This window comes from Mastigoproctus giganteus, chromosome 2 (genome assembly GCF_048544385.1).
Source record: "Mastigoproctus giganteus isolate SK-2022 chromosome 2, ASM4854438v1, whole genome shotgun sequence".
Taxonomy (NCBI): Eukaryota; Metazoa; Arthropoda; class Arachnida; order Uropygi; family Thelyphonidae; genus Mastigoproctus; species Mastigoproctus giganteus.
Genome location: NC_143576.1, coordinates 213,597,643 through 213,623,095, shown reverse-complemented (window position 1 = coordinate 213,623,095; position 25,453 = coordinate 213,597,643). Strand labels below are relative to the sequence as shown.

General features: G+C 37.4%; 1 protein-coding gene across 1 annotated transcript in view; it reads right to left on the bottom strand.

Annotated features, from left to right (window-relative positions):
- The window catches only part of LOC150090058 (uncharacterized), a 114,012-nt gene extending 97,867 nt beyond the window's left edge, over positions 1–16,145 (bottom strand). Inside the window, exon 1 of the mRNA XM_090389732.1 lies at positions 16,020–16,145. Within this exon, the coding sequence (XP_090245858.1) occupies positions 16,020–16,133 (114 nt within the window). The 5' untranslated portion in view covers positions 16,134–16,145. The remainder of the gene's footprint in view (positions 1–16,019) is intronic.
- Between the last annotated feature and the right edge of the window lie 9,308 nt (positions 16,146–25,453).

Here is a 25,453-nt window from a genome sequence, read left to right as displayed (position 1 = left end):
TTAACATTCTGGTATGGTATATATTCTGTGAAATTATTTATTGAGGATAGGATTATTAAATTTTTTCAGGAAGATTATGACTTCAACGTTATTTCAGTTCCATTCATTGAGAGCAGCTAAAATGGAAAATGCTTATGTGAAATGTTCCCCAAAATAATTCAACACCACAAACTGTTTCATACCTTTAAAAATTATGTGACTAATATGAAATGAATAATTTCATATTAGTCACATAATTAAGGTTTAATATGAAATGAATGACCAAAGAATGAAAGGTGAAAATAAGGCTGCCTGGAATATGTACACAAACAAGAGACCTACCCAATATGGAAAATATAGGGTATTCATTTTAAAAGAAATGCCCGTGTTATTTGTATTAGCTACAATGCAACCAAGTAATGATTGTTGGTGTAATTGTCAAGAGCAGTAATGAAAATGTTAAGTAATTGGAGGAAGTGACAGTTTTGCATTTCAGGTGTTCACTTCAGTAATGAAGTGTACAACTCGCAATCCTTGTGAGAAGTTGTACACTTCATTACTGGTGAATAAATGTCGCACCATATATCATTGAGGAATGTGTTTATTTTAGTGGAATCTTACTTACAAACAAATTCTTCCAGTGAATGTCAACAAAAATTTGTTGAAAGGTTCCCTAACATTAACCATCCATGCAAAGCTATTATTTTCAAAACAAAGAAGTTTCATGAGTATGAATCAGCTGGAATAAAAAACATGAAATAAGGGGCATTCTTACACATGATACATTAGACACTGTCAAAAGCAGTACAGATAAGCTGCCAGGGTAGCTCATGGGGTTTTGTCAATGATGTGTAGGAACTTTTCCAGCAAGGATAAGGAATTGATTATCCTATTATACAAAGCAATGTATATAAGACATCTTAAGTACTGCACACAGGACTGAAATCCTCATTTTAGGAAGGATATCTGGAATTGGTGTAGAGAAGAGCAACAAGGTTGGTGAAAGGAGCAAAAAGGGTGGTCTTACCAAGAAAGGCTTCAGTTCTACAAATTGCAGCATCTGAAGATTAGGCACCTGCAAGGTGATCTGATTAAGGTGTTTAAGGTTTTGAATGGATTAAGCAAGCTCAATGATGATGACATTCTTCTTCTTTCTCACTACACACATGATGAAGCATAAATTCAAACTGAGGAAGGATGGTTACAGAACAGATGTGCAGAAGTTTGCTTTCAGCCATTAATTATTGTTCATTGAAACAAACTTCCATCTATTGTTATGAAATTGGGTAGCTTGAAGAAATTCAAGGAAGAACTAATTTATTTCATCATTTATTCACAGTATCTGAGTCACAGTAATCTGGGGGGGGGGCAAACACACTCAACATGGCTGAAGATGAAAGGATCTATTAAAAGGTAGTACATTTTAATGCAACTTTCTTTCAGACATGAATTTAGGTTCTATCAATGATAGAACAGAACCCTGCCAATAGAGATAAAGAGCTAATTATCCCACTGTGTGAATTAATGATAAGAGCATACATTGAATACTATATACTGGCATCTTCAAGTTAAATAATTAATGTAGAAAATTGACACACAAGGTGAAATGCATATCTTGGAAATATGAAGGGTGTTTGAAAATTTTGTGGCCTGAATATGAAAGGTTTATTTGAGGAGTCTGTTAGTTTGTTACTTTTCAACTTAGCACCCACCCCTTTGGAATCAATATAGTTTTGCCACCAATGCTGCAATGCATTGATTTCGGCTGCAAAGAAAATTTTCTCCTGGACCTCCAGGAATGCATCCACTTATGTCACTGTCGATAAGAAAACAAATGTCAGCTAGGTATTTTTTTTCAAATTAGGAAATAGGTGAAAGTCCAATGGCACCAGGTCTGGTGACTATGGGGAATGGTCCAAGATGTCAAAGCCACTCATGCAGTCCAGCCATAGCAATAACAGACATGTGAGCAGGTGCACTGTCCTGGTGGAACGAGACTCCCTTGTTGAGCTTTGTTCGGCATTTGTCTTTGATGTTTTCATGAACATGTCTTACAAAGTCTGTGTAACATGTCCCTGTGATTCCCTGGCCTTTCTGAAGGTAGTCCACTATCAAATTCCATTAGAATCCCAAAAACTAATGCCATCACCTTGGCAGAAGAAAGAACCAACTTGGCTTTAGAGGGAGAAGAGTGGTTTTCCACTGTTTGATTGCTCCTTTGACTCTGGCTGGAAGTGATGGACCCACATCTCATCCATGGTCACAAACAACCTTGCAAGGAAATTTGCTGGATCTGCTTGAAAATGATGCAATGTTTACTTTACTTGACAATTTTTGATCTGCTGTTAACTTTGAGATCCATCATGCTGAAACCTTTTTCATAACAAGAACCTATGTTATTATGTGGTACATATTTGGATGAGATTCCCAAAACACTGGCAATGTACCAAACTGTCACTTGTCAATCACTCATCATGCACACTCTGAACTTCTGAAGTGATGGACATTGCAGGTCTTCCATAGCTTGGGTCATCTTTCAGGCTCTCCCCTCATTTAAATTCTGCTGCCCACTTCTTAACAATGGAAGAGGAAGGAACATCCTTCTCCAATGTGAATTTCCTTTGGCATTAGTCCTTTTATTTTCTCAAATATTTGACAATTGTTAGATAATGTTAGGAAAGGTAGTTGTAAAATAGATGTGCAAAAATTTGCCTTTAACCAGTGGGTAGTTAATTGGTGGAACAGGCTTCCATCTTTTGTTGTGGAGGCTAATAGCCAAATAAATTTAAGGCCGAGCTGGACAAGCATTTGGAACGAATGGAGGGGTGAAATGGGAGGGTTTTTTTTTTTTTTTTGGATAAGCTTGCTTTCTTACATCGTATGCCTCTATTAATGCTAATTCATGGTGACAGATTTGTCCACCTTTCCTCATTCACACAACTTTCCTGACTTCAAGACCTGTAATTAAAAAAAACAAACAAAGACATTACCTGAAACTGCATGAAACTTGGTGGGTTACTATTTGACATGTTATACATTAAGTACAGAAATTTTTAACGTTGTACAACTACTCTTTCATACTCAGACAACAAAACTTTTCAAACACCCCTCAATGTCCCATAGGAAATAATGTAACAAGGCTAAGTAAAAGTAACATCTAGATCAGACTATAAAATTATTTTTTATTTAAAATGCTTATAGAAAAATTAATGCAAAGATATACTTTACATTGATGTTCCTTTAAACATTTTAAATAAAAAATACAATTATAATACCATAAAAATGTAATAACAGCTTCAGAGCTACAGGCAAAGATATTTAGTCCAGGGGTCCCCAAACTACAGCCTGTGAAATTTTATCACAGATCATAAAAATGAATGTTTATATTAGATCACAATAAAATTTATGAAAAAACATTTTACAGATTATTTTAACATTCGTCGGTTGATTAATAGTGTTGACACCTCTGTATAGTCAGCTTAGTCTTCTTAGATATTAATTCTGTTATTTCCACTCAAAGCTATTCTTTGAAACATCATTAAAATAATCCATTAATATTGCCCCTGCCATTAAATAGCAATAGGCATTAGAGACAGTAATTAGGGATTTCCTAATCCCTTGCCAGTCTGCACACCAACCCTGATGTCCAGAGTATAGGAGCAAGGGTTACCTTAGGCTTCCACTACACAAGAATCCCGGATCCAGGATAAAACCTAGCTCCAGCAGCATGGTCTGATGATTGGTATCGACAGTGCTTTTTTTGAGATGGGACACAACAGTACAGCATACCAGCAACTTTGTTAACAGTGATGTGTGACATTTGCACACAGTACATTTTGAAATTTGAAATATTCCATAAAAAAATTTTTTTCCCATGTTTACCCATTATTCAAATATATATGCTTTAAAGTTATTTAACTAAATTTGCATTTTTCACTGTCAATTGTTAAGATATATTCTATATAAAACTTTATAACCATTTTTGGAATTTTAAGTTACTCAGTCGGACCTCTGTTTAATAAACTTAAGATAGTTTCGGTTGAGCAAAGAAAATTTTCATAAAACAAATGGATTAGGAGATACCCGGTATGCACTGTTCGCACTTCTAGCCTTTAGGCAATTAGTGCTACTGCACGAATTAAGAGAGCTAAAGGGATTACCATTCTACACTTAATGATACTCATAAATCCTATCCAACCACTTGTCCCACACAGAGAACTTATGCTGGTCAAGGGTTATCCCTGATGCGAACAATGGGCTCTGGTCAACCTTCTACTGTAAGTGCCTTCTTCAGGAATTAGGAGAGAGTGGTTTTCTTTACAAATAATCAACTGTTGTTTCATAGAAGTGTGTTTTTTCCCATAAAGTTTCCATATGCCATTTCCTAGGGGCTGATATTGGTTCCCCATATATCATATTTACACAGTCAGAGTACCTCAATGACTCCCACATTTTGGACAGTTTCAAAAAAAAATAAAAATTCAAATTTAAGAACTAGTTCAAAGAATTAATGACAATATCGATGACAAGAAAAGGAAAATGAGGATAACAAAGATATTAAACCTTCTAAACATGAAAAAAAATGTTGGCAGTTTTTGAAACTTTGTTATAGCCTGCAGTGTAAAGAAAATGTTTCTGAAAATACAAGACGTTAAAATAAATGTGGAATTTTTTTTAAATGATCGACGTACAGTAAATACAGTGTACAACAAAAGATAACCAAATATTTTGCAAAATAATTCTTAGATGTACTAATATTGCACGCATCATGTCATATGAAAAAAAAAAAATTGCATCTTAATTTGTTATGTATTAAGAAATTGTTTTGAAATGTTAAAAAATTTATTTACCATCTTTTAGTGTATTTCTGAATGTTGAGTTATTTTTCATTGTAGAAAAGGTCATATTTCTTTATAACGAAATTTTTGCAAGAAACAATCAACTTAATTATATAGAGACTGTAGATTTATTTTATTGTGGATTATCTCGCTTTCACAGGTGTTCTGTTCATCTAAGAAGTGCCACCCACTTCGGGAAACTTGTGTACCTTTTTCTTGACTCCTCCCCCTTTAGAAATGCCATTTCCTAGGGGCTGATATTGGTTCCCCACTAGTTTTCTACAACTTTTGTTACAATGTAAAAGTTTGTTCAACACAACTTTATATTTGTGCATCTTCAATTCAGATGCAACAGTTTCATTTATTTGCCCATACAGTAACGAGATTGTGAGTGAACTTGTATTTTTTTTTACTGCTAATGACATCAATACTGTCATTAGTATTAAAATAAAATTTAAAAAAATCTTGAACTGTAAAGTATAAAATGAAAAGAATTACTAGTTTCTTCTCACCTACCATAGTGAAGAAATTAAAAACAAGTGAAAATGTGAGTGAAGACTTAACAGAAACTGTCAAATACTGCTTTTGTTACTGATGGTATCCACGTCCAACAGCAAGAGATGACTGATATAAATGACTGGCCAAGTTGCTGGACTGTTGATCAAAAAAATGACTTCTGTGCGAAGTATAATTGGCACAATTATCAAAATAAGAGACTTGGCTGTGCATTATGTAAACAAATTGGAACTCTTGAAGTGGAAAAGAAGATGGCCATGAAGATTTCTAAGGAATGGGCAAATAAGGAAGTTACCTATTTTGGTGAAAGCAGACAACAACAGCTGTCTTTAAGAAAGAAAAATTTTCGATCACAAGGAAACAGCAGGACATAAAGCTGCCATAAAACTGCTTGCGAAAGCTGAGAAAGAGCCCTTCAAAATCTGTGTTTAAAGCGTTTATGACATAAAAAATTAATAACAGCAAAATTTTTTCCCACTGTGGTGGCCAAAGAAAATCAGTCTTCATAATTTTGAATCAGAGATTGACCTACAAGAATTAAATGGGATTGAATTGACCTACAAGAATTAAATGGGATTGACATGGGTCGTATTCTTCATTCAACTAATGCTTGCATTAACATCTTGAACCACATTAGTGATGAAATGAGCAAAAAAATTGGTTAATAAAATCATAATGTCAATCAGTAAAATTCCATTGATAATCGATGAATTGACCAAGGCGAGTAGGAAATCTGCTTTGATCGTTTACATTCGAACTTGTATATTTGACAGTGGAATGAGATCTCCCGTAAATTTGTTTCTGGACTTGATTGAACTTTAAAGTGTTACTGCAAAAGGGATATTTGATTCTCTGCTCAATTGTCTTCAGTCATACAGTATGACGGAAAACTATTTAAAAACTCACTTAGTTTGTGTCACATGTGATGGTGCAGCTGTTATGATGGGTAGCAAAAGTGGTGTTACAAAACTAATGAAACAAACATTCCCTTCTTTAATAGTGTGGCATTGTGCTAATCACCGATCAGAACTATCAGTTGGTGTTACTATGAAATTCGTTGCAGGTATCGACAGATTTAAAGCATTTATTGATAAACATTATGTGATGAATAACACGTCACCAAAAATGCCAGAGAAGGTGTGCACCAACTTGCTGGATATTGAACTATTAAAAATTGGCAGAATTTTAAGCACACGATGGGTGGCATCAAGCTTCCGGTATGTTTTGGCTGTTTGGAATAACTATGAGGCACTAGTTAATCATTTTCAAGAAGCAATGAATGACTCGACGTGGGACCAAAAAGAAAGATGTACATATGAAGGATTGCTGAAGAAAATTACAACTACAAACTTTATATTAGACTTAGGTTTAATGTGTGATGGTCTTCAAGAATTTTCAGATTTGAGCTTGGACTTGCAGGAACACAATATAGATTTGTACAGGGCAAATAAAAAAAACAGAAATTGTTGTACAACTTTTTCATGAAAGACAAACAGTTCTGGGACAGTATTACAGAAATGCCACCAAAGCTGCCAAAATCTGATTTCAAGGAGTTTCACTTCATGAAACAGATTACAGAAATTATTTTCCAATCAATCCAGAAGCTTTCTACAGAACTTTGAAACAATCAGTAGAAAGCAGGCTGCTTGATAGAAAAATGCTGATTTGGCAGTGTTGGCCCGAGTACCTGATAGGATACATTGGCCTGAAGATACTAACTCACAAGTGACATTTGGTGAGAATGAAATTAGAAAGTTATCAATTAGGTTTCGGTTAAATGAAAGAGATATAATTCGTGGGTTTCGGGAATATCTAATTGGAAAGACGATTTCGGAAGAGTTGAAGCATTAATGAATGCTCTGAATACGATACCAATTTCAGCAAGTGAAGGTGAACGAAGATTTTCACAAATGAATCTGATCGTCAGCCCAACCAGAGCTTCATTGATGACAAAAACAGTTTCTTCACTACTGTTTCCTAAAATTGTAGGCCCACCGCTGACACACTTTGATCCAGCAAAATATGTCGATTTGTGGCTGCTTCGGAAACATCATTTGGCAACAGACACAAACAGTAAGAAAAGAAGTCAGCATATTGTGTCGGATGAGAACTTAATAGAAATTTGGGATATTCTATAAACTTCATTTTGAAATTATTTTTACTTAGTACTTATTTTTACTTTTTACTTATTTTTATCTTATTTTACGCACCTTTGACTTATTTTTTACACATTTTTCTTATTTTTTTATATACTTGTATATAAAAAAATTAAGTATATATACTTAATTTGTTGTTCTTATTCCAAAAACATTACTACTGAAGTAACAATATCACGAAACAATTTTTTTAGTTTACTTTTCATATCCTTTTAATTTTCAATTTTTCCTGATAACAAAGAATGAGTACCAGCACCTATTTTTTTTTATACAAAAAAGGCACAGGGTATCGGGAAGATCATGAACCAGGCTGCACACGAACCCTGATGTTCAGAGTATGGGAGCAGGGGTCACCCCTGGCTTCTATTATACAAGAAGCCCAGATCCAAGATAAAAACATGACACTATCTTATTGGTTAATGGGGTTAATCCCTCTGCTATAAATTAACTGCTGGCAGTCTGTATGCACATAAAGGTTCTGGTAGCATCAGCAAGAGGCTGTTGGCAGGTATGAATTTAATCTTTGTATTACCTTAATTTCCTGTTTTCTATTGTAACAGCAATTCAAAACTTAATACAGGAACTTCCCGACTTACGTAAGTGTTGCGTTCTGCGGAACGCTACACAAGTCGGAATTTCTCCAATGCTTGTGCAGCACTCGCAACTGTGCTCGCTGAATTGATTGAATCAAAAAAGAAATGTTCAATGAACATGTAAATAGAATTATTTATTGTATTTATTCAATTTTTTATCTCATGCACAGGAAAAATTACAAAAGCGTGCAATTTAAAAAAATTTCAAAATTATAAAATTACAAAAAAAGAGAGGAGACAGGCATAACATCAGTAAGTTTTACCTCTCGAGCATCGTTGCCAGAATTGACGCCTTCAGCTGATGAGTACGCTGCAGAGGTTGATGGCTGTGGAGATTTTGAAGGGGTCGACCGCTCAACCTTACGAAAAAAACATTAATGGATGACTTAACAGTGGCTTTTTTCTTTTCATCGTAGACTTCTTTGTAGCAAGCTAGCATATCATTTACCCCTCTGTTAACTTTTAAGAATCGTTTGCTGTCAGGATCCATCTTCTCAAATTGCCGATGCAATTTCACAAAATGTCATTGCCATCTCTCTGGTGATGGAGCGTCTCGGGTCCTCATTTGGTTCATCTTGAGCTTCGTCAGCATTTTCTTCTTTTATTATCACTGCCTGCAAGTCAATAAGTTCTTCGTTAGATAATTCCTTTTCTTCTTCTATTAACTCCTCTACGTCTTTGGCATCAACCACCAACTGAAGTAGCTCTGCAACCTTTACAATCTTATCTGTAACCTCTTCATATGATTCGTCTTTTTCAAATTCTTCAAAGCCTTTTACGTGCCGTGGGCATATTTTCTTCCATGCGCCATTTAAACAACTTTTAGTAATTTCCACCCAAACCTTATTAATGTTTAAGATGGCGTGGTAAGATTTCCAAGTCTCTTCAAGTAAAATTTATCTCATCGTCTACTGCAGACAATGCCTGAGCAAATGGGCGTAAATAGTATTCTTTTAAATTCAAAATAACACCCTGATCCATAGGTTGGATGAGTGAATTTGTGTGTTTGGCGATAGAAATATGACTCTTGTTCGAATTGAAATCATCTAGATGCGTAGGATGTCCAGGAGCATTATCTAATAGAAGCAAAATCTTGAAAGGAACGTCATTGTCTTTACAATATTTTTCAACCTCGGGAATGAAGCAGCATTTAAACCAATCCTCAAAGAGAGAGACTGTTATCCATGCTCTCTGGTTCAATCGGAAATGCACAGGTAGGGTGGCTTTATTGATGCCCTTAAATGCACGAGGATTTTTTTTTTTTTTTTTTTTTGTAGGCCACTCTAATAATTAAATTCATCTGCCGTGTTGTGTGTTCTTATGTCTGTTAATTGCATGTGTTCTATGGTCGATTTGTCTGTTTTGCTGGATGAAAAACTCCAGTTTCTGAGGAGAAATCCTTGCTATCTACACCTGAGATGAACTAACTCAGCCATGGAGTGAAAAAAGCCCATTAAAGTTCCTCACGTCATCGATGGGATTCGAACCCGGGCCTTTTCCGGGTGTGGGGAGGATGGTGACGATACCACTGTGCTACTCATGCAGACTGCACGAGGATTTACAGAATAGTACACAAGCAGTGGTTTTAATCTGTAATCTCCCGCTGAATTAGTCCCAAGCAAGAGCATGGCCCTATCTTTTGACGCTATGAAACCTGGCATCGTGTTTTGGCAATTTATATTCCATCCTGCATTTTTTTCCAATACAGAGCAGTCTCGTCAACATTAAAAATTTGCTGCATTGAATAGCTGCCTTCATCAATAATTTTTTCCAAAGGATCACAAATTTTCTCTGCAGCTGCAGAATCGGCACTGGCAACTTCACTGCATACTTTAACGTTGTGGAAACCAGCACGATGCTTGAGCCTATTAAATCACCCGTTGCTTTCCACAAACTGGGGTTGGGGTTCGCAGTAATTATCCTTAATATCTTTATAAATACTTGTTGCTTTTGCTTGAATGGTCATTAGACTCAGGGGTACTTGCTTCTGAATCTGATTTTCCATCCATATTATTAACAGCTGTTCCATCTTCAATATAGCACATGAACGCTGTTTTGCATTGATCCTTCCACATGTTCTTTTATACGTGCACTGTCCTTTAAAACAATATTCACTGTTGAAGCAAGTGAGGCCTAATTCCCTTGCAATAGATGACAAACTTTGTCCTGCTTTGTTCTTCTTAATCATTTTCATCTTCATTTCTAAATCAATTTTGTTTTGTTCCTTGGCACTACCACCACTTGCCCTTTTCATTGGTCGCTTTCCCTTCATCATTGTATATGTAAATAGGAATGAAGAGAAGTTTCTGAAAATTTGTATTTTATATGATTGAAGATTTAAGTGAAGGGGAACACATTTCCCCATAATAGCGTAAAAGCCCACACAATTGCAGTTATCGGTATTATCGCAAATGCAATAAGATAGAGTTTACTAGAGCTTTCCTATTTTGTTTTATGGTACTGACCTGCAGAAATGTGTTTTAGAAAAATATCACAAAGCCGTTCAAAACTGATTCTTATAACGGAACATATGATAATGATGAAAGTGTTGTGCAATTTCCATTATAAAAATGACCTTTTAGAGAGATAAATAGCTCAGTAATATAGCAAAATTTTCAACTTCCAAGAACGAATTACAAAAAAAAAAAAATGTGTTATTGGGTTCATGTTACGATATTTTCACGATACCTCCATTTTATTCCTACAAGATGCAAAATACATTTCCAAGATTTTTTTTAAGTTTGCACTGGCCAGCAAAAACTTACATAAAGTCGAATTTCCGTAAGTCGAGTATTACTTAAGTCAGGGAGTTCCTGTACTTTAGAATCGTAATTTGCAAATTGTAATAATAATATAAAACTATAAGTTTTATATTATTAATTTCACATGATATAACAGTGATATGAATATAATAACAACCTTTATGTTAAAATATTTCATAAAATTAAAACACGTCAGTGTTTGCTTACTTCAATATTCGTGAGTATTTTTTTTTTTTTTTTTATTCCAGCGACCCCATAAAAATCATGTCAAAGTTGATGTCGAAAAAAACAGAAGTTTATGCTGAGTGTCGCTTTTTTAATGAGCGGTAGCAAATTAATTACTTTTTTGCACTGCTCAATGATACTTGCACATATCTTATTTGCAATGAAGCTTTGTCGGTTTTCAAGGAATCTAATGTGAAAAGTCACTACACCGCAAAACATACCTCAAATTACTTTAAATTTCAAGGAGCTTTGCAGAAGAAAAAACTCCAAGAACTAACCCAAACTTTTCAGTCAACGACAGAAGATTAGAACTTTTACTCATCAAAAATTATCTGCAGTTAGAGCTAGTTTTTGAGCCTCCCAAATCATTGCCGAAGGAAGGGCCTTTACGGATGGAAAATTTGTTTGGCAATTGCACAAGAAGTATGTCCTCAGAAAGTAAAGAATTTTGTGTCTGTAAATTTATCTTTATCAATTGTAACAAGAAGAATTGAAGATTTATGAGCCGATATTCAAAATCAACTCTTAGAAAAAGTTCGTGAATTCACACATTTTTCAGTAGCAATTGATGAGAGTTCAATTACTAATTTATATCTGAATATAAATCAAAATTTTGCAGTAACTGAAGAGCTAGTTGCATTAAAAAGCTTAAGAGATACAACAACAGATGAAAATATATTTTTGAGTGTGCCAGAAGCAATTGATGGCCTCAAATTGAATTGGGATTTGCTATCAGCAGTTACAATGGATGGCACTAAAAATATGGTTGGTACTAAAATTAGGTTCATGGATCTGCTTCATAAATATCTTGAGAGTAAAAATATTAAAAAAATATTTATAACCTGAGGAATAATGTTGATAACCACAAGACAGTGCATTGGGTAGCAGTAATCAACCAACAGTCTGTCTTGCAACAGTATTTAGGAACTGGCCTCATGAAGTAATTCTTCCAGATTGAAGGAAACATAGTAGACTAAAATTTTGTTAAAAATGATTTGTAAGATATTGACAATGTATGGACTAGATATTTTTAAAATAAACGAGTTGCTAATTACTGGAATACGTAACCTCCATAGGTGATTGTGGCCGATACCTTGGGGAAATTCAAAGCTCAACTGAATAGGCACTTATGTGAAGAGGGAGCATATTTTTTTTTCATTCTATTTTATCATTTATCTATTACTAACATACAGGTTAGTGCAAAAGCATCATTTTAATGTAGCCATCTACCAAAGTAGTTAAATTAATTAATTAAATTGGCATAGTTTTGGTTATATCTCATATTGAGAATGCCTTCATGTTGCCATGGTATTGTACTACCTCAAAACAAGTTTCCATGGTATTGTACTACCTCAAATAAGTAACACTTCACCAGTGGAGACTACTGTTACTTGTCATCAGTGGATACCACCACCACCACCCAGACAGCACCATTTGAAATATGGTATGGGATAAAGATCTCTGTTATCCTCATACTGTCCCTATTAGACTTAGGAAAGCAAAAAAGATGTAGAAAAGTGATAGTAGGAGAGGAAGAAATGCCGTCGAAGGAAGAAAGGGACAGTTACTCCACCTCACACCACTCAAAAACTCAAATTCCTCGAATGGGCAACGCTTCCCAAGTGGAGAAGATTATTGATACCTATTCTCGGAAACACCGTGGCCATCAGGACCACCCCCATACGACACCGTTTCAAATGTTGTTGTTGTTATTTGGTTTTTAGGAGCATTAGCAACTAAGGCCATATTGCTCTGGGATATGCGGTGCTCATTCCCTGACCTTTCCGCATCCTCCGTATTTGGTGGTGACGGGCTCGAACCCCAGTCTAATCAAGAAGCATGTGCTACACACTGCTGCTCCTTCCCACCTGGCTACGGAGGCACTGACCCGTTTCAAAGCTTGTTGGCTTCTCCTCAATGGGTGGGCAAGCACCCTGGTGTTGCAATAGTGACAACCCAGTTATGAAGTATAGCTTCGCAATATGAGAGATGCCTGATGGCGTGCAGGCATACCATGGCAACTCGTTGTGAAGGCATTCACAATGAGATATAACCAAAATGATGCCAATTCAATTAATTAATTTAACTACTTTGGTGGATAGCTACGTTAAAATGATGACTTTGCACTAACCTATATATTAGTTATTCTACCTTGTAGCATAAAGCTTTTGCTCTTAAATATTTTAGTCTATATCACTGCACACTATCAGACATCTCTCATATTGAGAAGTTACACTTCATAACTGGGTTGTCACTATTGCAACTTGTTGTCACTATTCTCCTCAGTGGGTGGGCAGGTACCTGCCCACCCACTGAGGAGAAGCCAACAAGCTATGAAACAGTGCCGTCTGGGTGGTGGTGGTATCTGCTGAGAATTAGTAACAGTAGTCTTCTCCACTGGTGAAGTGTTACTTATTCGAGGTAGTATAATACCATGGCAACTTGTTGTGAAGACATTCACAATATGAGATATAACAATTCGATTAATTAATTTAACTACTTTTGTAGATGGCTATGTTAAAATGATGCCTTTGCACTAACCTATATGTTAGTCATTCTACCTCGTAGCATGAGGCCTTTGCCCTTAAATATGTTATAGTCTGAATCACTGCACACCATAAGACATCTCTCATATTGAGAAGTTACACTTCATAACTGGGTTGTCACTATTGCAACACCAGGGTACCTGCCCACCCACCAAGGAAAGGCCAACAAGCTGCTATTATTGTTATTTTTGGATTTTAGGAGCATTAGCAACTAAGGCCATATTGCTCCGGGGATATGTGGTGGTCATTCCTGACCTTTCCACATCCTCCATATTTGGTGGATCATGGGCTCGAACCCCGGTCTAATCAAGAAGCGTGTACTACACACTGCTGCTCCTGCCCACCTGGCTATAGTGGCGCCTGGCCAACAAGCCTTTGAAACAGTCACCAGAGGAGCCTGATATTCATGGAGTTTCCAAGAATAGGTAACAACAGTCTTCTCTACTGGGAAAGCATTGCCTATTCAAGGAATTTATGAGTTTTTGAGTGGTGTGAGTTGAAGGAGTTACTGTCCCTTTCATTCTTCTACGCCATTTCTTTTCTTCTTCCACTCCTACTATAACTTTCCGTCTATTTTTGCTTTTCTAAGTCTAATAGGGACAAGTGGATAGTAGAGTTATTATCCCACACATATACAAACAAGCTTTGAAATGGTGCCATCTGGGTGTTGGTATCTGCTGAGAATTAGTAACAGTAATCTTCTCCACTGGTGAAGTGTTACTTATTCAAGGTAGTACGATACCATGGCAACTCATTGCAAAGGCATTCACAATATGAGATATAACCAAAACGATGCCAATATAATTAATTAATTTAAACTTTATTTAATTTATAAAATTAATTTAATTAATTTAATTAATTTTAACTATGTTAAAATGATGCTTTTGCACTGACCTATATGTTAGTCATTCTACCTCGTAGCATAAGGCCTTTGCCCTTAAATATTTTATAGTATTTATCTATTATTTTTATTTTTTTAGCCACTGCAGCAAAAGACTGAAGCTTCCTTGCACCATATGGCTAATACTAACAATAATAAGAGGGAATCATCTGGTGCAGCAGTATTCCTGTTTGAGGGACTGTTCATAATTTTAATTAGCTCATACCTAGATAGATATGATTTCTGACAGTTCATTCCTAGTGGCTGTTGGAACAAAGTACATATTCTTGCATTAGAGGTCTGAGGCCAGATTCTTAAAGATGGTGACTGAGTGTGTTTGATGTAGGCTATTTTCTCTATTGATGTTAGAAAAAAAAAAATCTTTTGTCAGTTTTTTTTTTTTATTGACTAGGAGGCTATGAAAGACTACTTCTCATCTTGAACCTTTCTTCTCATTTTTTTCTCTTTTCAACAGGAATACTGTTGCACCAAGTACACTGTTTTGCAGCACAAATTGGTTTTAATTTCACTGTAAAATTAAAAAGACTGCACATCTGTAAACCAGGCTTTTTTTTGCATGGAGACCTAATTTAAATGATTAAGGCTTTAAATAGCTTATGGGGCAGCTTTGCTCTTTCTCAAGTAACATACACAATGGAGATTTTTAAAGTGAAAAAGAATAGTTCCAGAATAGATGCGTAGAAGTTTGCCTTCAGCCACAGATTACTGGAATACACTTCCACCTAGTGCATGGAGAAAAATGTTTAAATAAATTTAAAGAAATATTGGACAAATTATAAGAGGTAGTGAAGTTAGTATAAGTTTCTATTTATTCATTTATTGGTTGATGCTGGATAAGTTTACTTTCTTGTATCTGAAAGGATGGGTGAAATGGGAAGGTTTTTTTTTTTTTTTTTTTTTTTTGGCTGAGGCTATATAAGCTTGCTTTCTTGCATCATGTGCCTCTACTAATGCTAATCAAACCAACAATAATCTGCCAATGACAAAACTAATGTCAACACAAAATTGAAGTGTTAATGGCATTAGTTTGAGAAGAGTGATAAATAAAACAAGTGACGATTATAAAATTAATTTCTAAACAAATCATTTCAATTGATCAATTCATAATTAATCTGGATAATCAACGTTCCATTGTATTTCTATTAAACATTATATTAATTCTAATAGCACTGTATTGAAGTTACATTTACATCCTGAATGAAGTGAAATCGATATATTTTAAATACCATGAACCATCGATATAATATATCGCGACTCGTCCCGTCCCCCATTGCAATAACCCAAATGAGAAAACCTTGCGGGGGGGGGGGAACTAGGGCCTATTCCTAAGAGGCAAAAATTCACGTCCGCTTTCGTCATCCAGTCATTATAACAATACATTTCCTGTTTTAAAATTGAGAAGAGAGGGAGACCAAATAACCTTCCCTGGCGTCAAAATATTTAAATAGTAACGCCTATGCTGGAGATACCAGCATCAGATATGACATACAGAGAGATGCTTACCCTGCAACTTTTTCCAAGAAGGCTAAATATTAGATCATTTTCGTCCTTTGTTAGCAAACCCGATGGTTTATTTTCTAAAGGCCTCCTTCTTGTCTGACCTCTGAGGGCTGTCATTTTCAGAGGGATCTTGTACAGAATTTACCTGTGATTAAAAAATTAAGGCCAGACTTCTCCACTAATAGCAAAATTTATATACACGGATAGAAAACATCAAACGTCTACTGCCTGCAATATGCATCATAATATATAACAAAAATTCATCCTCCTAGACTATTTAAACATTTTTCAATGTTCGCAATGTTTCTGAGATTATCTATAACAAGACTAACATAACTCATATTGCTTAACAAAAATAAAGATACCCGCACCGGACACATAAATTCATAACATTGCTACAAATCAGATATATGAACGATTGAAATCAGTAGTGAACTCCCCCTAGTGAGTAAAACTGCTTTAATTCATTTATTTATTTACTAGGTGCATCGGAGTGATTACATATATCAGTGTAGTAGTAGTAGTGGCATGTGATGCAAGAAAGCAAGCGTATAATCTTATGCAGCACCAGCCGAAAAAAAAAAAAAAAAAAAATTACAAAACAATCCCCTCTAAATATTTGTCTAGTTCCTCCTTAAATTTATTTAACCTATCAACTTCCACAACGACAGATGGAAGTTTGTTCCAGCAATTAACCACCCGCTGGCCAAAGGCAAATTTCCGCACATCTATTCTACATCTGTCCTTCCTCAATTTCAATTTATGCCCCCTTAGGTTCGTAATCTGAACAAGTGGAAGAATCCCATCAGAATTCAGCGTGCTTAACCCATTCAAGGCCTTATACACCTCAATCAGATCACCTCGCAGGTACCTAGTCTCCAGTTGCTGAAATTTGCAGAAATTAGGCCTCTCCTGGTAAGAGGATCCCTTTATTCCCCTCACCAATCTTGTTGCCCTTCTCTGTACACGCTCAAGCAAATCTACATCCTTCCTAAAATGAGGCCTCCAGACCTGCATGCAGTACTAAAGGCGTGGCCTGACCATTGCCTTATACAGAGGGACAATCACCTCCTTTTCCCTGCTAACAAAATTCCTGTATATCATTAACAACATTCCATGACCTGCCGTGGCAGCCTGTCTGCATTGCTAAGAAAACTTCATATATGACTGCACAATTACTCCCAGGTCTTTTTCATTTTCTAAAACCTTAAGTGTAGTACCACACAGTTGGTACGTTTCTCTGGGGTTACTTCTACCCATATGCTGTAAAAGGAAAGTGCAACCATTATCAACCCACTGCAGGATGGAAGCCTCCTCAACAATTCATGTTGAGGGAAATGGACCATAATCTGCCACGCTAGTCCAATGCGAGTTGCCAGATCGACGTATTCAGCAGTCAGGGGCTTGAACCCCGGTCAACTCAAAGAGCGTGTGCTACTGCACTCCCGCTTCTCTCGGCTACGGAATGCAGTACTTTGCATTTTTCAGTGTTAAACTTCAGCTACCACTTCTTAGCCCATCTGCCCAAATTATCTAGTTCCTGTTGCAGTAGCACACTGTCATGACTGTGATTAACAACCCTGCCAACCTTTGTATCATCTGCAAACTTTGATACTAAGCCTGATATACCTTCATCAATATCATTGATAACTATACAAAACAACATGGACCCAATACCGAACCCTGTGGGACTCCACTAATAACACTAGTCCACGAAGAGCAGCACCCATTGATTACCACCCTCTGTCTTCTCCCACTCAACCATCCTTTTATCCATTGTAGCAACTTACCCTTAATACCATTCTGCTCCAATTTGTACAATAGTCTTCCATGCGCAACAGTGCCAAAAGCTTTCCTGAAATCCAAGTATATGATATCAAAATTATTTTTTTGCATCCAGTTCCTTTGTAGCGACATCATAATAACCAATCAAATTTGTTAGATAAGACTTTCTCTTAACAAACACATACTGTGTCTGAATCATTGCTGCAGTCTTGTCTAGATGATCCTGCAATGCATCTTTAACCAGTGACTCCATTATTTTACCCGGAACAGAAGTTAAACTAACTGGTCTGTAATTACTCGTGTTACCCTTCGATCCCCCGTTGTGAATGGGGGACACATTTGCACATCTCCAGTCCGTGGGGACCTTCCGTGAGTCCAAGGATGCTCTCATAATTATGGCTAAGGGTTTGCTTACTTCCTTTTGTTGAATTACACAGCAGAAACTGTTGTGTAATTCAACATTATTTGGGTAACGGAAAATTTTGGAATAGGTAATATATTGGCAGAACACTATATAAATTTTATGATATTCTACTAATACCAAAAAAAAAAAAAAAAAAACATAAAGAAAAAAGGTTGCCCTCATGATAAATTTTAATTTATTTACATTAAAAAATTTTTCCAAGTGCATTTTCTTTTTCTTTTAAAATGCATCACAAATTGAAATGTAAATAAAGCAAAATTTTGATTAATATATTGAAGAACCTTCCAGCAGTGCTCGGGAAACATCGGTTGAACACAATGGATTATAAAAACTATAAAAACCCTTTTAAGGCGTCGAGAAAATACAAATAACATTCTAGCAGTTGCATACCAAACGGAGATGGGAGGACTGTGGACATCTAAAACAATGTTTCGAATTTTAAGGAAATAAATAAAGACCGCCTTTGTAGAAAGTAAATGAAGTGACTAGAGAAAGATGGGTAGCTATAAATGTCAGTGAGAAGTGGTGAAACCCATGTTTAATCTCTAGAGCAAAGTTTCCGGCATCCCCCTCCCCCCATACTTCTCCTTCAACCCATGCTTTCTTAACCCAAGCACGGTACTAAGTACTATAGGTTCTAATACCTCTCGTGTTTGGGGTTCACATAAATAAAAAAAAAAAAAAAAAAGACAAAAATTTATCCTAATTATATCAATAAATTTATTGTGACTAGAAGACAACATATTCAGAAGTAAAAGCTCCGGGAACCAGCGAGACGATATGTCTTCTTTACTGAACTACAGATTTCACAAACTAAAAAAAGAATTCAAAATAAATTACCTAATGGAGCCGGAATGGAAGTGCTATTTATATAGTCTGCGCGCGTAGCACAGTGGTACCGTCCTCCCCACACTGGGAGCAAAAGGCACGGGTTCGAATCCCGTCAATGACCAGAGGAACTTTAATGGGCTTTTTTCACTCCGTGACTGAGTTAGTCGGTCTAAAGCGTATATAACAAGGTTCTCCCCCAGAAACTGGGGGGTTTTGTCCAGCAAAACAGACAAATCGACCATAGAACACACGCAATTAACAGACATAAGACACACAGCAATGCAGATGAATTTTATTATTCGGGTGGCCTAAAATTCATAGCTTTTTTTTTTTTTTTTTTTTTTTGGTGCTATTTATATAAAGAAAGGAATGCAAAGTATATACCTAAGAAAATGTAGAAATAAATTCGTCACCAATGCCTCATCTCTTCAGAGAAAGCTACAAGGGACTCCAAGTTGGCGAAAGAAGAACGCAATGCTTCGATAACTCCTCAACCAGAAACAACCCTCAATTACAACATTCTATGAGCAAATACCTTCCAACACGAAAATGTAATATGTTGTTGTAGGGTTTCAAGAGCATCAACCACTAAGGCCATATTGCCCAGTGTATACAGTCTTTAACGTGTGTTCTGTGGTCGATTTTCTGTTTGCTGGATGCAAAATCCGAGTTTCCGTGATCAAAACCATGCTGTCCTTGCCTGGGACCGACTAACTCAGCCACCTTGTGCGATTTCACATAAAAATTCCTCACGTGATCGAGGTGACTCGAACTCATGTCTTTTACACAGGATGTGGGGGGACGGTAATTCTACCAACTGTGCTACCCACCCCACAAGGGCAATGTAATATGGACATGCCGAATCTACCAAATCCGGTAATGCATTATCCGGTACTATCTATTTTCCTGTTATATTTAGGAAAAAAAAAAAAAGAGAGACTCCCGAAAACCACCGAGAATTGGCAAATCCAGATATCAGAGTACTATTCTCCAAAGAAGTGGATCACAGTTAATCGTGTAGGGGCAGTGGTGTCCAACCTACGGCCCACAAATAATTTTTTTATTTGCGGGCTGTAGTTAAACAGCATTTTAAAATTTGTTAATTATTTCAAAAGCCGCATACATTCCATGCTAAAATACACTGTGCTGCCACTTTATTAGGTAGACCTCCCTAGTAGCGTGCTGAGCCTCCTTTAACCTTCAAAACAGCCTGAATTCGTCTAGGCATGGATTGATCAAGATGCTGAAAACGTTGTGCAGAAATGGAGTCCCATGCAGACATGAGGGTGTCACGCAGTTCCTCGAGATTCGATGGAGGTCTAGGCCTGCTGCAAATAGACCTCTCCAGCTCATTCCAAAGATGTTTGATAGGATTGAGATCCACGGATTGAGCGGGCCACTGCAGCAAAGAAAATCATTATCATGTTCCTAGAATCATTTCATAGTGATTCGGGCTTTGTGCACCGGCACATTATCATGCTGGAAGTAACCATCTGACTGAGGATAAACTGTCAACATGAAAGGATGCACTTGGTCAGCAACGATGTTTAGGTACAATGTGGCATTCAGACGTGAATCTTGGGTATCAATGGACCCAATGTGTGCCAAGAAAACATTCCCTACACCATAACACTGCCCCATCAACTTGCACAGTAGTCATCACACATGACGGGTCCATGGATTCATGTTGTTTTCGCTAAATTCTGAGATTTCCATTAACATGATGCACCAGGAACTTTGACTCATCAGACCAAGTAACTGTTTTCCAATCCTCGATAGTCCAGTGCTAGTGTTTCTGTGCCCACAGGAGGCGTTCTCTCTTGTTCTTCATTGATAACAAACGTACGCGATGTGGCCGTCGGCTGTTGTAGCTCCTTTTCAACAAAGCGCGATTAGTGATCCGTTGCGATATTTTGTTCTGCATACCAAGGTTGTATTCTGACGTGATGTGCGACATTATGGCCCGTCTGTTTGCCTGCACAATTCTAGTCGTCGTCCTCTGACATTGGCACCTCCGTAGCCAGGTGGGCAGGAGCAGTAGTGCGTAGCACACGCTTCTTGATTAGACCGGGGATTCGAGCCCGTGACCTCCAAATACGAAGGATGCAGAAAGGTCAGGGAATGACCACTGCATATCCCTGGAGCAGTATGGCCTTAGTTGCTAATGTTCCTAAAAACCAAATAACAACAAACAAACAATCCTCTGATATCTCTATCAACAAGAGATTTTCTTCCACAGGAGTGCCGTTGAGAGGATGTTTTCTGTTCTTTGCACCATTCTCGATACACCCTTGAGACTGTGGTGCGTGAAAAGTTCAGGAGAACTGCCGTTTCAGAGATGCTTTGTCGAGCACGTCTTTTCCCTACTACCATGCCACGTTCGAGGTCCGTAAAATCACTCATATTCCTCATTCTTGCTATGGTCTGTACGCTTAAATGATACTAGAAAGGTTGTTCTGCTGCATTTTTATCCACAACTGTGATCATGTGACTCGCAATGTTGAGGGACAACCCATTTGTGTGCACAGCTGTGGTGTACCTAATAAAGTGGCAGCACAGTGTAAGTGAAATAAACGAATTGAAAAGACCGCGGTGCTCGTTGCGGCGAATATATCTCAGTGTTGAAGTTACGAAGCCACGTGTTAGTGCTGTGAATTTTGTTTCTTTAATCTCGGTTTTGCATCAAATATGTGCATGCCCGACCAAAAGTGTGTGTATACGAGGAGCTATCAAAATGTTCCAAGGCTCCAATTATGGCGCGCCTTCTGCTTGACCTTGGTGGCTGCGCAAATGTGTATGCGCAGTACACTTCATTAAAAATGTAACACAATAATTTTTCTCGAATCACTCGGTGCGGCCCGCGAAACAAATCGCACTTTGAATATGGCCCCTGTATGGGAAAAGGTTGGACTATTTCATCATTTCATATAACAACACATCATGTCACAAAGCAAGAATTGCGACATTGGTGTGCTGTAATGTGCCAAGAATTATTCCCTGGCATGTTGCATTATGCAATCGCCACGAAATAATTCCTTGGCCAAAAATAAAGGGAAAAAACGTTCTGAAATATGATTTTCCGTATGTAGTAATGGCAGCTTCTTCATGCAGCCATTAGCACTGGATATATTTAAGAGTACTGTATGTACGTGGTAACTTGAAAGGCCACTCTGTTTCTTCCTGTTCAACAGAACACCTCTGAGACGACTATTGTTGGAGGAACAGATTTCCATCTAACCTGTGATAGGAGCAAACCATTCCTTTCAGAAGGTTACTGACTACCCAAATATGGTGCTACAGACACATCTTCATAACTGGAGAAATCAGAAACTTCACCCATCATGTAAGATGGATGAAGTTTCATCCATAAAAACTGCTAGCTTGGGGGATACAAAGACTAATAGATTAACAGTAGCCACTGGCAGAGGTGAAAGTGATTCTTGCACTGCTTCTATTGGAATGAGCAGAAGCCTGAAAAACAAGATGCAGGATATTTCAGAGACTGCTGGGAGTGATTACGGTACAAGTAAACACATGGGTTGTGTTAGGGTAGCTAAGAATAGAAACAAGTGCGTGTACACTAATGCTAGGAGTTTAGTAAATAAATTTGTTGAATTTGAGGTATTGCTCAAAGCATCAAAGGCGGATGTTGTTGGGATATCAGAGACGTGGTGTCACACAGATATAAGGAATGCAGAACTGGAATTTGGGGAGTACAATGTGTACAGAAAGGATAGACTGGATAGAAAGGAAGGAGGGTTTATGCTATTAGTTAAGTAACACATAAAATCCAAGGAAGTGAAGCCAGTCGACATCGCTGGGCAGTGAAGTGTCCAGTCAGTTTTGTGTGACATAAGCATTGGGAGATCAAAATTGAGAGTAGGAGTGTGCTATAGGCCTAATGACTCTGATGAGTGTAATAAGAAACTGTACAGGGAAATAGAGTGGGCCAGTACATCAGAGAGTCTTATAATGGGAGATTTTATTTTCCCAGATATTAACTGGAATTTGTGGGTTGGTCACTTACACACTAGAAAGGCTTTTGTGGATTTATTGGATGATTGTTTTCTACATCAGCATGTTCGGGAGGCAACTAGAGGTAGTAATACTCTTGATTTGATTATCAGTAGTGATTCTTCATGCATTTAGAATCTGCAGATAAATGAACCACTAGGTGGCAGTGATCACATTGTGCTGAAGTGGGATTTACTCAAAGAGATAACTACCATCAGGGATAAAGGGAAGGGTTATTGCTTTCGTAAAGGCGACTACGATGGTCTGAGACAGTATTTAAATTCTATGCAGTGGGACCAACTGATGATGTTACCAACAGCAAATTCAAAATGGGAAACATTCAAAGAACTTATATGGGAAGATACTAGACTTTACATACCAACTAAGAAATATTGTTCAAAGTTTAGGCCTAAATGGATGTCAGATGAACTAATGAGACATATGGCAGAGAAGAAAAATGCATGGGATACATATAAATTAACACGTGACATAGAAGCCTATGATAGATACAAGTTGATCTGTAACCAAGTTACAAAGGAGGTTAGGCAGGCGAAGGTAGATTACGAGAAATCTTTGGCAAGGGATGTAACCAAATCAGCAAAGAGTTCTTTACTTATGTAAACTGTAGAAGGAAGGGGATGAACCAGATTGGTCCACTTGATATCGATGGGTCAACTGTTGATGATCCTGCTCAGGTAGCTAACAAATTGAATGAATATTTTGCATCGACATTCACACACGAGGAGTTATTCAGCGAGGGGAATTCCAGAGGTGTATTCAACTCTGGCAGTAAGCTAAAGAATCTTGTAATAACTGACAGTAAAGTGGAGGAGAAATTGTTGAAGATAAACACAAGAAAGTCACATGGGGTGGATGGGATCTATCCAGTTATATTAAAGGAGGCAGCAAAGGAAGTAAGCAAACCCTTAGCCATAATTATGAGAGTTTCCTTGGACTCAGGGGAGGTACCCACAGACTGCAGATGTGCAAATGTGACCCCAGTTCACAAAGGAGGATCAAAGGCTGACACAAGTAATTATAGACCTTGAGTTTAACTTCTGTTCCAGGAAAATTAATGGAGGCACTGGTTAAAGAAGCACTGCAGGATCATCTGGACAAGACTTCAGTTATAGTTCGGACACAGCATGGTTTTGTTAAGGGGAAGTCTTGCCTGATCAATTTGATTGGATACTATGATGTAGTCACAAAAGAACTGGATGCAGGGAATAACTTTAATATTATATACTTGGATCTTAGAAAGGATTTTGATACTGTTGCACATCGAAGACTGCTGCAGAAATTGGAGCAGTGTGGCACTGGAGGCAAATTGTTGCTTTTGGATAAAGGGGGTGGTTGAGGGGGAGAAGACAGAGAGTGGTAATCAATGGACACTGCTCATCGTGGACTAATGTTATTAGTGGAGTCCCTCAGGGTGCAGTGTTGGGTCCATTATTGTTTTCTGTATTTATAAATGATATTGATGATGTTATATCAAGCTTAATGTCCAAATTTGCAGACGATACAAAGGTTGGCAGGGTTGTCAAGGACACTACTGGCACTATGCTACTGCAACACAATCTGGAAATGTTGAGGTAATGGATTGAGAGGTGGCAAAATAACATTGACAAATGTAAAGTACTGCATATGGGAGACAGCAACCCCAGAGCAACGTATCAACTCTGTGGTACTACACTGATAGTGGTAGAGAATGAAAAGAACCTGGGGGTAATTGTGCAGGCAGATATGAAATTCTCTGAACAGTGCAGATGGGCTGCAAGAGTATCTCATGGTGTCTTTTCAATGATATACAGGAATTTTTCTAGCAGGGATAAGGAGGTGATTATTCCCTTGTATAAGGCAATGGTCAGGCCACACCTAGAGTACTGTATACAGGTCTGGAGGCCTCATTTCAAGAAGGATGTAGAGCTGCTGGAATGAATACAGAGAAGGGCAACAAGATTAGTGAATGGAACAAAGGGTTGCTCTTACAAAGAAATGCTTAAGTTTTGCAAATTACAGTGTCTGGAGACTAGGCACCGGCGAGGTGATCTGATAGAAGTGTATAAAGCCTTGAATGGTTTGAGCATGCTCAATGCTGATGGGATTCTTTCTCTTGCTCAGAATAATCACCTGAGAGGGTATAAATTCAAATTGAGGAAAGATAGATGTAGGATAGACGTGCGGAAATTTGCCTTTAACCAGCGGGTAGTTGGTTGGTGGAACAGACTTCCATCCCTTGTCGTGTAAGTTGACAGCCTAAATAAATTTAAGGCTCAACTTGACAGGTATTTCGAACGGATGGAGGGGTAAAGTGGGAGTGTTTTTTTTTTTTTTTTTTTTTTTGGCTGATGCTGCATAAGCTTGCTTTCGTGCATCATATGCC